At 42.2% G+C, this 13,889-nt stretch overlaps 1 protein-coding gene across 5 annotated transcripts; it reads right to left on the minus strand.

Annotated features, from left to right (window-relative positions):
* Positions 1–50: 50 nt before the first annotated feature.
* adck5 (aarF domain containing kinase 5) lies at positions 51–11,202 on the minus strand. 5 transcript variants are annotated; one of them, XR_007451465.1, is made up of 16 exons: positions 11,057–11,202; positions 8,494–8,585; positions 8,252–8,401; positions 7,907–7,982; positions 6,062–6,262; positions 5,835–5,975; positions 5,591–5,704; positions 5,366–5,497; positions 5,190–5,273; positions 5,008–5,089; positions 2,986–3,064; positions 2,818–2,909; positions 2,433–2,685; positions 2,164–2,280; positions 1,803–2,082; positions 51–579 (listed from the first exon to the last, which is right to left on the minus strand). XR_007451465.1 is itself a non-coding variant. In XM_049602032.1 (15 exons), the coding sequence occupies exons 1-15, from the start codon at positions 11,078–11,080 to the stop codon at positions 1,980–1,982; spliced, it is 1,740 nt and encodes a 579-aa protein (XP_049457989.1). In that variant the 5' UTR covers positions 11,081–11,202; the 3' UTR covers positions 51–1,979. The 5 variants fall into 5 exon arrangements, 4 of the variants coding, with proteins under 4 accessions (XP_049457989.1, XP_049457990.1, XP_049457992.1 ...); XM_049602032.1 differs by having other exon boundaries at positions 51–2,082; XM_049602033.1 differs by lacking the exon at positions 11,057–11,202 and adding an exon at positions 10,903–11,006 and having other exon boundaries at positions 51–2,082.
* Positions 11,203–13,889: the final 2,687 nt, after the last annotated feature.

Here is a 13,889-nt window from a genome sequence, read left to right on the forward strand (position 1 = left end):
GTCTGTGTGTGTGTGTTTATTGAGCTCTGCGTGATAAAGACATGGAAACCTTAAAGAAGGAGGTAGAACATTTTATTAACATTGTTAAAATAATTTAAAAACATTTGGTTAGGTGACACTGGGCTGTTCATTTGGCCTGAGTGCACTCATTGTTGAACTGAAGTCAGGAGGGACCAAAACACAGACAGCATACCTTCCATTCAACACGAAACACAAAGGGTTAATCCAACACAGAAGGAGCAGTGTGTAGGATTTAGTGGCATCTAGCAGTGAGGACTGCAGACTGCAACCAGCTGAAACGTCTCCCATGTGACAAGCGTGAGCTCCTGGTTAGAATTCTTCAGTGTTCATTGTTCAGGAGGTTTTTACTGGGAGCCAAATTATCTGCTGAGGTCTCCTCCTCTCCAAAACAAACACATCAGGTGATTAGAACTGGTAAAAACACTGAATAAAGCAGCTTCATGTTTAAAATCAGTCGCTGCTCGCGCTAGCCCAACACCTGCTACTGTGTGCTCGTCTTTCTTCTCTGATGACTTAAGATCCAGACGTTCAGGAGGTTTTTACCAGGAGCTGATCTACCTGCAGAGACCCAGTGATTTAAATCCATAAAAACACAGAAGACAGTTTCAGGTTAAAACTCTGTGCTTTTCCAATGCTGTTCGACTCGTCCCAGCGGGGCTACTCACTACGGTGGCTGATATGAAAATGTGAACTGCCCCATCTAGAGTCAGTGTTTGGTATGTCAGTTCTGGTCGACTGTAGAAACATGGCAAACTCTAAAGACACTAAAGAAAACATACTTATAATATTAAGTTCCATTTTTGCCAATATAGCCACTTAAAACATACACACTGGACCTTTAACAAGCTGCTGTTTTTTTTGTTTTTTTTTTTACTCTTGAAGTGCTGCATATATCAGGACGAGAGGGGAGACACCCCAGATAAATAGGGTAACATAAAACTTCCCCAGTTGATCACTAACAGTAAGACACTTATTTTTTTAAATAAAATTTAACTGCAATTTCATGTTTAAATATTCGGATGAGGCATCATCTGATAAGATGGTCAGTCAGGTTCAAACTCTGCGTGCTGCAGGGGTGGAGATTTATGGCTCAGAGTCTGAGAAATAACTGAGAAATTAACTGTCAATTCCTGTACGTTTTTAGACAAAAACAAAACACTACAGGTAAACAATTTAACTAATAGATAACATAAAACTTCCCCAGCTGATTACTTGCATAAAGACAATTATTTTTGGTTAAGTTTTATGTTTAAATGTGCAGCATTATCAAATTAAATATGCGCTTTTTGCACGCACTTCCAGAACAGAATCCTAACTACACCTAAATGTGCATTTTGAACTTTTTCCCACTCATCTGAAGGAAGACGTGTTACGGAAGAGAAGTAGCCTAAAATCTTAAAATTGATATGCATAAAAAAAACTGGTTTCACCTGGAGTGTCTTGCCTTAAAATATATATTTTTTTTAACATTTTCTCTCGCTCCAGTGGGATGCAGCTTTACATGACTGTGTGTGGTGTGACAACGCTGCAGCTGCGTCAACATAGTCTGACAGAGATACATGTGGCCATTTCCTTAAAACAAACCGCAGCTTAAAATATCTAAAATTTAAAATTCAAAACAATTTTCTGTCCTAAGATTACACGAAAACAAGAAGTAAATTTTAAAATATCTGATAACTTAATGAAGTACTTACAGAAGGCTGTTGATTGTGGAGCTCTGGTTCAGTTTACACTGAAGTGGGTTTGGTGCTTCACAGTCCTGCAGTCGAATGCGTTCTCACCTGTTCTGAGGAAGTTCAAGTTCAGGATGATTTGGTGTGGAAACCGAGCAGCACCATTATTAGCAGTGACTTCAGGAGCTGCTACAGAAACCAAAGGCTCCTTGCTGCTGTATTGCATTAACTTGTGCGTGGAATAGGTCCTTATTGTACGTTCCTTCATAGTGTGGCGTCGGTGCACTACCTCAGGTACTCGTACATCTCTGCGTCCAGAGATATAAAACCAAAGTACGACAGCAGGCTCAGGAAGGAACGCGTCACAGTCATCGACGCAATTTCCCATCTGTAAAGGAGTCATATCAAATGTGTTGGCACCAATCACAAAACATCATTTGGACTCTTAACACACTAAATGAGTGTTTACCTCAAAGCCAGTTCAAACTTGAGGCCCTCCCATGTCGTCCTCAGCCAGCGGAAGATCCAGAGCCTGGGCAGCATGCCTGTCCTCTCTGCCTGAATCTTCCCCCAGCCTCGCACCGCACTGAAAAACAGGATGGACATCACTTGTAGCACCAGTGTCGATTACTGGAGTTACATTTATGATCATGTTGTGCTGTGGGATGGTTTAATTGCCCTTTAACCTCAGCTCATCTCTCAAACAGTGACCACAGTGTGACCAGCGGCTGCACCAACCTCTTGGCCATGACACAGTAGCGGTCCACCGGCGCTCCCAGGGCGATGTTGATGCTTCGGACCGTGTTGATGTTGCGGAACACGAGCAGCATGGGCCGAGGCATCGCCTTCAGCACCTGCATGATGCTCTCGAAGCGGTCGGTGGCCATTTCGCGCATGTAGGCCGTCTCCTCTCGACTCAGGATGTTGGACAGACCCAGCTGCCGCATGTTGATGGGACGCTGCAGCAGCATCTCGCAGAAGAGGAAGTACTCTGCAAAGCAAGTTAGATGAAATCATTGTTAGGGGGACAACAAGTTTCTTACACTGGACTGGATCATGCACCTCAGGGGAATACACTGCATTCCTTGGCACACCACTCAACAGTAAAGGTAAGTGTCCTCACCTTTGACACCGAGAGCTTTGGAGTACCTCTCCATTGCTGCTTTATCTCTCAGGACTATGGACCTCCACAGTTTACAAAGGGCCACTCTGTCACTGGGGTAAAAGGCCACCGTTAGAGCTGACAGTTAAATATTGTCAGACAGGTCATAACTAAGCAGACAGATCTTACCTTTGACTGAGGTATTCGTACAAGCCGTGGTCCAAAAGGACCAACTCTGCCTTCTTATCAGGACCTGGTCTCACTAGAACTGCAAACACAAAGACATTATCAATAATAATGAATGACCTGATTGATGAGTCTGCAGAATCAGTATCCTCTTTTAAAACACTTTTGTAAACTTATTTTTAAGGAAAGGTGTTCTTGGTGAGATGTTTTACACACATGGTGGCATTACCTCTTTCTCTACAGGTAAACACAAACATTTCTGATATGGATCCCTTAAATTAGTTTTTGGTTATAGTAAACAATACATGTACTGACCACAGACTGTGTAAGATAATGGACGTAACCACTGTGATGTCACCCATCGGTTTGTGGACTCCTGTTTTGAAGCCTTGAGTTTGGCATTTTGGCCGACACCATCTTGGTTTTTTGGAGACAGACGTGACCAAATTTGACTGAGAGAGGGTGATGCTAACCTTAGTGCTAGCTTGGTTAAAGAGGTGCATTTACAGCTAATACTAATTTTTGCTTGTAAAAAAAAAAAACTGACTTAAACCCATTAAAAAATGTATTTAGCAGAGAAACAAAATATCCAACTCCTTAGAGGGTCTTTCAGTCCAACTGAACACTGAACAAGACTTTTTTAAGCAAACAAAACGTTACAATTAACTTTCATGAACTGAAAATACACTGAAATAGTGACCGCTATGGTTACAACTTTACTCTGTGAATCTGGGGTTATGCCATGGTTACATCACCTTACCAATGTCGCCATGATAGCAGCTTGTCAACAGACAGAACCCACCTGTCTGAACACACCCTTAATTTTGACTAACTTTCAGCCTTAGTAAGATTTATGCTGGTGAGTTACATAAACATTTGCCACACACATGTTGTCACGAATGGGGCAATTGGCTGCAGAGACAAACTCTTTTTTTTCCCTGCTCACCCACACCTTTATTTACTGCAGTGATCTGTTTGTACGACTTTCAAAACAAGCTGTTCATCAGCTTGTTTTGAACGCTGCTCCTCAGGTCCTGACAAAAAACTAGGAAATATGACCACATTACTCCAGTGCTGAAATCCTTACACTGGCTACCTGTCACTCAGAGAACTGATTTCAAAATCTTGCTGCTTGTGTATAAATTAAGGATAGACTGATACATCGGCCGGCCGATATATCGAGCCGATATTTGAGTTTTTTACTTGTATCGGCATCAGCCGATACGCGCGTGGGTTCACGGATTTATTTTTCCCTGGCATGATTTACAGACAGGCATCCACGGGCAGCTCTGTGTTGCCGGAAGACCCTGCAGTGCACATGCAGCGAATCCTACTGTGTACAGTAGTTGTTGTTTTATTTATGCTTCAGCTTAAATATGTGTTTATTTTATAAAGACATTACTGGAAGATTTAAGAGCACTGAACTCTTTTTTTTATTTGAATGTATAATAATAATAATAATAATAATAATAATATTCTACCTGTTCCACCTCAACTTTCCATCTTGTTTTAGTATTTTTTACTGTTCAATAAATGTTTATTTTAAACTTGAGACCTGTAATATTTGTTATCATTGTGTCATTTTTTTGATGTAAATTGAGGGAGCAAAAGCAGTATCGGCCCCAAATATCGGCTCAAGAAAATTGGCAGTCCATAATCGGTCATCGGCTAAGGGTGACAGAAAAAAATCGGTATTGGCATCGGCCCTAAAAAATCCATATCGGTCTATCCCTAGTATAAATCCCTCTGAGGCTCAGCGCCACTTAAATCTCTGACATGCTTGTGACATATGAACCTTCCAGAACCCTCAGGACATCAGAGGCCGGCCTACTGACTGTCCCAAGAGTCAGAACAAAACATGGTGAAGCAGCATTTTGTTATCATGGAATAACCTCCCAGATGATGTTGGACAAGCCGCGACTCTGACATTCCTTTTCTTACACTGCTCCCTGATGCTTAATACTTATACTAATATTCTCTTTGATACTGTCAGACGTGCATACTCACGTACACCGATCTACCCACCATTTCCAGGATGAGGGTCGGCATGGATGAAACCGGTGTAGAATATTTGCTCAGCAAATGTTCGGATCAGTTTATCTGCAGTCTGAAAAAACAAATATTTACTGAGGTATTTCAGACAGCATCACTATAATAATAATACTCTGCTCTGAATATCATCTGCTGTGTAGAGAGCACCAACTCACATCTTTCAAACTTAATCCTTGTCTTTTAATTTCTTCCACATTGTTGATTTTGCAGCCGCTGCAAAACTCTGCTGTCAACACTCTCTTTGAAATGGAGAGGGGGAAAAAGCAGAAACGCTTTAGCCAAGGAAAAGATGGATGTCCAGTTAATTTGTACCGCTGTTAATTAACCTCACCTTACTGGTTTGCTCCCAGAAGACTTTAGGTATAACGACAAAACTGAAGTGTTTCAGCTCCTCTGCGCACCTCTCTGAGTTCCTGGCCTCATTCTCAAAGTCCAGCTCTTGAGCCAAGGTGCCCTTCAAGTCCTGCAGGAAGTGGAATAAAATCAATAATGAGCTAAACATGTTCCACGCAGACACATACGCTGGGTAAACTGAGACATACAACTGTTCCCTGACCTTAAGAACCCATCGGAATCCAAAGCTGGGATGCATGAACTTGACAATGTCCAGTAGGATCTCCAATGTTCTGATGTCACCGTCAAACCGATCCCTGAGGTCGATGTACTGCACCTGTGGGGACCAGACGAGGTCTGATTCTGCAAAGTATTTTTTGTGCGGTCTACTCAACATGTGCTTTTGCTTTCTGGGAGTTGAACTAAGGAAATCAAACGCTGACTTTGTTGATACCATCAGCTCTCACCTTCACAGCAACAGGAGTCCCATCAAACAGCTCTGCCTTATGAACCTGGGCCAGGCTGGCAGCAGCTACAGGTTCATGGTCAAACGTTTTAAAAAGCTGCTCTGGGGTTTTGTTGAAGTCTTCTTGGAAGAGAGCGTCCACCTGTTGTAGACACAAACACGTCCTGAGAAATTTCAAGCTGTCCTCTTTCACTGAACCACGTGCCATGTTTGTGTTGCACCCCTCACCTCTTTGTACCTCCTGTTCAAGGCCATGTCCTCCAGTATTTGCAGGGTGCGGATGTACTCGGGGGGCAGGAGGTGGTTGAAAGAACACAGACCTTGGCCCAGTTTGATGTATATCCCTCCGTTCCTCACGGCTCCGTCCACCATATACTCTGCTGCCCTCTGGTGGCAGGCTGACATCTCAGCCACGTAGGATGGGCTGCTCTAGCAGGGGAGGACGGCAGGAAGACATGATTGTCCAGAAAATATTAACGCCACAGTGACAGAAACTGAAAGTGAGTAAATGTGTGACCACCAACCCATGATGCAACCAAATATTTATTTACTGATGCTATTTTTTGTGACACTGAGCGTACAAAAGGGAATGTGTGGCGAGAGATGAGCATGAAGACCAACAAAGGTCCCTTGACAAATATGAATTAATATTTGTGTTACTCACTGAAAGTTATGTAACCTAGATTTTGTCCAAGCTTTTTATTTGTCTCAGAGACCACTGATGAAATTTTGACTAAAACTGGGCAAATGATGCAACTCATAGTGTTCATGCATTTTAATAGCCGACTTAAAAAGTAATGAAAAATACACCGGTCTTCATTACTTCTTTTGTTGGATGATATGTCGTCCAAGAAATAACTGCAATAACCAATATTATTGTGGTTATTTCATTTTGAGACCATTTTATGCTCCCAATATAATTACATAATAGCATGAAAATGCAAGTACACCCTTTAAAAGACCAATGAACTTTTAATTCCTACTTTTAATTCTGGGAGCCTTGTGATTTGCTGGTGGATTTACGGAGTGGAGGACGAAGTTGTTGGAGGGTAAAACTATGCACAATAGACTTTTTAGCGTGTTGCGTTGGCAAACTAACAACTATCAGGACTGTGCCCCTTCCACTTTGAGGCCATGTCCACACGGAGACGAGATTAGGTGTATCCGCAAAGGTTTTTTTTATCGTATAGACCTTTCGTAAACACGGAAGCAGCGTTTTAGGAGCCCAGATACGCCAACTTTTGAAACCGGGTCCGAGAGTGAAAAAATCTGAAGACGCCACCTTCGCGTCTCTGTATTTACAACACAGTACGCCTCTATTCTGAAGCGATGACGCCATAACCCCACCTCTCCCTTAACCCGCATGCGCTAGGTGTAAAGGCGCTACAACAACAATGGCTGACTACGCAGTGGTTGCATTTCTGCTGCAGAAGCTACTGACCCTTATAGCATTTTTGCAGCAGGCAGCAAAAGCCTCTGGCATTTGTATTTTCCGCCATCTTCGTCTTCGTGTTTGTCAAGTTTTATGCGCATGCTCCGTTTCTTATTCTCTGTTTTTGGTGTACTTTGTGGCAGCGTTGCAGCGCCACTTACAGGCCTTGCATATATACTACAGCGTTTTCAGTGGCTTCATTTTGCCGTACACATATCTTGAGACGATTCCGTGTTTATGGAAAACTTTTGAAAAACAAAATCGGTTCCGTCTTCGTGTGAATATGGCCTGAGAACACAGCTGCAGACTACCCGGTAAGCTCCGCTGTGTCGTCTTTGAAGTGCTGTTTTTTTTTCTTCGGATTCGTGCAAAGTTCGGGAAAACTCTGTTTATTCTGGCATCATGTCAGCCGATATTCTCATGTGTGAACACAACGGGCCCCATCGAGGTCACGCCCATATATCTTCAATGACGTAATTATTGTGACAGGCCTGAGGAAAACATGCCTGAACTTTACATGATTGATGTGATGAGTGGACCAACAATCACTGGTTTTAAAAGCGCAAGTAATTATAGCTGGTACTGATTTTCTGACCTTTTTTATTTTTAGAGTAACCGCCTGTGATAAATTGAGAACTTACCTCATCTCGGCCACGAAGAGCCACATTGGTGGTCCACCAGTAATCCACAGAGATAAAGATTCCCACAGAGAGAGCTCTGAGGACACACAGATAAGAAGCTCGCTGGGACTTCAAACAGGACAGTAATGTAAGTTTGTAAGTTTTAACTTGTGGTCATGTATATTGCTGAAATGAATCCTAGACATTCATCCTATTATCGACTGAGAGGGCTGAAATATATCGTCTAACTTATTGTCTCCTCCTTTGAGGAAGAGAGAGTCGTAGCACATGACATCATCCAGCGACTTCTCCTGCAGGCTTTAGCTACGTCCCACTGAAAACAGATGTGGCTGATTCCTTTCTTACCTGCAGAAGCGACCAAATCCTTCAATCACAACCTTCATCCTCCTCCTGTCTCTGGGTTCAGACACAGCATACTGCACACCCACTGCCACAGGAACACCCACAGAGATGCCAACAAGTGTCTTCCACAGCAGCCCTCTGCGCTTACCTTCCCTGAAAGCAGGAAACAATCACATTCATCAAGACAACGACATCGTCATAGATGGACCGTAACCTGTGATGGTGGCCTGACTGCTGTTTGGTACCTGAGTGAACTGAAGGATCTGGTTGTTTGGAGTGACGAGCTGTGATGAGGGTATCTCCGCAGCAGAGCCATGTGATGCAGACACAACCTGAACTACAGAGGAAAGAAGGCGCCGTATGAGACGTCACAGACAATTATCATCTAGATTTCATTTAATGCTTCAACGTTTCGCTGGGTCACTCCGGCCCTGCAGAGGCATGTCACATATTTATAAAAAATAAGCACTAGATTAAGAAGCATGGATGATGTAACAGGAAGTAAAATACCCTGACCGTTTTCTCACTGATGCTTTGAATGAATGAACACAGATATTTACTGATGAATGCTCAGACTGTGTTCTGTCAGTGTAAAATGTTCATTACTTAGAGCTCTCTGCACACCTGTGTTTAGAGCTTACCTACAGGAAAGGTAGCATGCCAGGGCTCCTAGTGGATTACAATGATGACATGAGGTTGTTGCCTCAGGTTCCCATTTGGCAAAGTGCCAGTCAGCAGTTTGTAAGTCATGTGAGGACACTCTAAGACATCTGATTTTCAATTTCATGCATCGCTTGGATGAGTCAGAGAACAGCATCAGAGGATTTAACCAGCCTTAGGAGGAGCTGCTCTCTGTTTCCAGCCAGGCTCAGAAAACATTTAAGGTCGTCCTAATGTGTTTGTTTTTTCTTTAAAATGAATAATGACTTGTTGTGGTTTTATCTTGTCTTTTAAACTCTTGTGAGTCCGAAACAAACTCTGAATTGAATTACATAAAAGATACCATTATATCCATTAAAAGCACAACAGATGTGCCATAACAAGCAGACAGTAACGAAACACTTCATATTCCCATTTACAAAGCTGCAGCTTTCCCTCTGGGCTTGTCAGCAGCAACAGTATTTCTAGGACACAACAGTTTGTAACTGACGCCATAACTCCTATTTACAGAGTCTACTTAAAGGGACAGTTCACCCTAAAATCAAAAATACACATTTTTCCTCTCACCTGTAGCGCTGTTTGTCGGTCTAGATTGTTTTGGTGTGAGCTGCTGAGTGTAGAAGGAAGTGTGCATCTACTCATGGACGAGAGGCTTGTGCTCGAGACAGCATGAGATGTAAACATTAATGGTGTCCTTCTTAGGTGAACTGTAACGTCAGCTAGCTCAGCGGTGCTATGTGAGCTAGCAGGAGATGCACGTTTCCTTCTGCGCGGTGATGCGGCTGGCGCATGTAGTTCAGTAGAAAGAAAATAATCCCTGAATGAAACTGCTCATAATTTCTGGAAAGAGACATTGCTGTTGAGTTTTTTTAAATGTATTTTTTGGGTGCTTTGAGCACCACAAACTGAGTGACATCTCTACGGCCGATATCTCCAACACTCAGCGACTCACACCAACACAATCCAGACTGGAATGCAGCACTACAGGTAAGAGGAAAAATATATAATTTTGATTCTGGGGTGAACTCTCACTTTAACCCAAGAAGTCCATATTTTCAGCTGCCTCTGTTTGAAAATGTTGATGCTAAACTCGTGTGCTACTATTGTGCTTACTTCTCCCTGCTGAATCATATGGCTTTCAGCTGCCGCCATGACGGTCTTGATTCCCCAGAGTTGGGCTGCAGCTATTATTGAATAATGTGCTGATTACTGTCTTGATTAAATGACCAGTCATCTGTTCAATAAACTGTCAAAAAATTGTTCAAATATGCCAGTTCATTTTTTGTAACTGAGTGACTGATGAAGCGACTATCCCTGTACCATGTCAGCACCTTTAATTCTTAATCCTACCCCTTCAGTTGGACGTTGGCTCTGGTGGTTTGGTAAATCCTTGGTTCCCTGAAGTTGATAGCCACCGGCCTGACACCTACAAGCCAGACTAATGATCCGACTTAGTGTATCAGGCCTGAGTCACAAGACAGGCCCTGATAATGTGTTGAGAAAAAACAAACGTGTGTGTGTGTGTGTGTGTGTGTGTGTGTGTGTGTGTTGGGAGGAAAGAGGAGGGAGGGGGTCTAGATCAAGGCCAATATGACCAGCCAGGGTAACTCAGTTGTTTTTGTTCGCTGTCTGCATCTGAGGGACAGAATGTCTCCAGTGTTGACAAATCGATGTCCAGATAGCAGTGATGTCAGGGACCTGAACACTGAGCCATCAAACAAACCCACTGCCACTCACACAGTTTGCTATCAGCAGGGTGACTGACACAACAGTGAATAAGGAGGAATAGTCAGATGCTGTTTGATTTAATCTGATCCACACTAATATTCTAAGCCTACTTTATTCACTGTCTTTCACTGTACTTATTTTAAACTAAGTTACAGCTGCCAACAGTAATGGAAAATTGTGAAACACCAACCATGACAAACACATTCCTGTCAATGTCACACACACACGTGTCCAGTTTGTCTCTGACACAAAAACACAGCTTGTACCTTTTATCAGTTTCCCTCAGTCCACTGGTGTCTGCTGCAAACATGACCAGCTAATCACAGCTGACGTTAACGTGGCTGTTGGTCAACTAGCTACCTTTAGCTAATGTTACTATCAAAGCTAGCTAAAAATATGATTTAAATGTGGCGTATTTACCCCTCGGGTGGTCTTCCCTTTCATGTTTCATGTGATACTAAAATAGCTCCGCTCACAGGGATGATATAATGTCCAAAGTGTCCTTCCTGTTAGAAAATTAGTCGACCACGGGTGGTAACACCTCCTTAATTATTCAGCAGCTATCTACTAGCATGTCCAGCCGAAGAGTAAGGAGGAGATGGCGCGAAGGAGCACTTATTTCTACGTACTTCCGTTTTCGTTTTTTCGGGTCACTGAGAGCTTTATTTTATTCATAAGACTATTTTTTCTGCTCATAGAAATGTTGCAAAGGTGGAGGTTTCGTTTCAACATTAATTCCAACATTTTTTTGGAAAATGAAAATTTATTTCCTGCAATCTGGTGAATTTGTGTCTTTTCTGTACCACTTTTTAACGTAATCTCGTCAGACTAAAAGTCTAAAAAAAATTGCATTCACTGAATAAATAAAAAAATCGACACATTATCTCGTAATTACGAGCTCTTATGTTGTAATGAGGAGATAAGATGTCCTTGAAAAACACAGTAACTTTACTTCCGGTCAACTTTTTTTCAGAATAAAAGCGTCATATGTGTAGACTACGGAAGCGCATTGAGATAATTGACATCAAGATCTCATTATTACGAGATCTTATCGCATTATAACGAGACAATTTGTCGATTTTTTTTAATTCATTCAGTGAATGCAATGCACTTCCCTAGAAGTCCTTTGCTACTTTCATGTTTTATTTAGTGTGTGTATGTAAAATTACTTTAATCCCTTAAAAAACCCACTGATTTCATGTGTTGAAGCGAATTGCATTCACTGAATAAATTAAAAAAAACGGTACATTATCTCGAAAATTACGAGACTTATCTCAATGCGCTTCCATAGTCCACAAATATTCTGCTTTTATTCTGAAAAAAACATTGACCGGAAGTACTGTCCTTGTGTTTCTCGTTGGACTCACTTTACAAATCAGTTAACGTTAACGTTATTAAAGTACCAGGGAAAGGCCTCATTGAAGTTCGACTTGAAGCAATATATTGTGGAGCACACATCAATTTCAGTTTCCTAATAAAAAAAATGTACATATATATTGTGTGTGTGTGTGTGTGTGTGTGTGTGTGTGTGTGTGTGTGTGTGTACTTCTTCTCCCACATTAAAAGAAACCTAGAATCAATAAATCTGTAGCCTAAATAATAATACTAATAATACATTTTATTTATAGGAGCCTTTCAAAGCTCTCAAGGACACCTCACTCAAACAACTGAGTAATGTACAATATAAGTTCATATAGTTCATATATATGAAGAAGAATAATCACCTGAGCTTTGCACTTTTAGTGGCCCAAGAAACGCCTCTGCCCATGTTAGAAGGTTCAGATCTCTGTTGAGAACACATCAGATCATGTAAAGGGAAGTGTTAAGTGGACATGCTGACTGGGCAGATTTGTATCTTGATGCTTCACTCTCTGGTAGGAGGTACCACTGATACGTCATTGATTATACAGAGTGGTTCGAGGCAGAGCCCTTGAACAAGAGCATGGACACCAAGAGGCGAAGCTCAACAGAACGCCCCACAGCAACAGACTCGCCCATGGTTTCGTCCTACCGCCGCCATTTTGGACTGTCAGCAGACCGCAGCAGACCCGCTTGCATACAAAAACACACAGACAAACTGAAGTATATCGCTATTAATTATGCTTACAATGCTACTTACCTCGTGATAGCTTGGTCACAGCTGCTTTTCCACGTTTTTGTAAAGCAAAATATAGACTTTAAAAAAAAACAAAACGAAGAAAAACGGCCTGGATGGCATCTCTACATATTACATCCACTTATGAGAAGATTAACTTAATTACTCCTTCAAAATCACCCGATAAGCCAATCTACCAAAAAAAAAAAAAAATCAATATTTTAACTCGAAACACATTAATGGCGACGCCACATAGTCAGGAATAAAGATTTATTTACAGTTTGTACAGTAAGGGGACAGTACTACTACTACTACTAATAATAACAATATGTAGGTTATTTTAATATGATATAGTTTAATGCTAAAGCAGTAATCAGTTCTGATATAAATGGTCCAAGAGGCCAAAACAAAACTGGCATATTAAATTGATATTAAAACACTTTAAAACGTACACCTCAGGAGTTCTGACCTGTCGGGATCCTTCAGGAAACGGTGGAAGGCCAGGTGCGGGGTGTTCCACTGATAGTTGTTGCAGTTAATTGCACTACACTGTTTTCTTTTACTTTTTTTCTCCTCTCTCCTTCACATCTTGCATGTTGCCTGGGCGCAACAGTCCAAGCTCAACAGTCCAAAATGGCGGCAGCGCCCCTAGTGGCTGTTGGCAAAAATTCAACGCAGCTTCGTTTGCCTTGAATAGAGGGGCCCAGTTCCAATCCGACCCCTTACAGACTCACTGGTTTAGAGGCGCGTTCATGTGAAGTGCGTGAGTGTGTGAGGGCTGTCCCATTGGTCCTGTCCAAATACCCGCACTTGCGCCCTTGTGCCCCTTAATTGCGCGCTCCCGCTAAGGGGCGCAAGTGCGTAGGGTGTCCAAATTGTCTTCTGTTGTTATCAAGGGGTGCAAACCTGCGCCCTTAATGCACCCCTTCCGAAAGTGCGCATCAGACCTCACTTCGCTGAAGGATTTTACCCAGAATCCTCTGTAGTGTCGTGACGCCGTAACACTGCACAGCTGGTCGGTACAACTCACCATCTTCAAACGGTAACTGACGTATCCACGAGCCGTTAACTCCGACTGACAACAACCGTTAGAGAAACATAATGTCAAACAACACGCTGTGTGGACTTAATAATACATGACAGGGCGTTAATAATGAA

Source organism: Epinephelus fuscoguttatus, linkage group LG17 (genome assembly GCF_011397635.1).
Source record: "Epinephelus fuscoguttatus linkage group LG17, E.fuscoguttatus.final_Chr_v1".
Taxonomy (NCBI): domain Eukaryota; kingdom Metazoa; phylum Chordata; class Actinopteri; order Perciformes; family Serranidae; genus Epinephelus; species Epinephelus fuscoguttatus.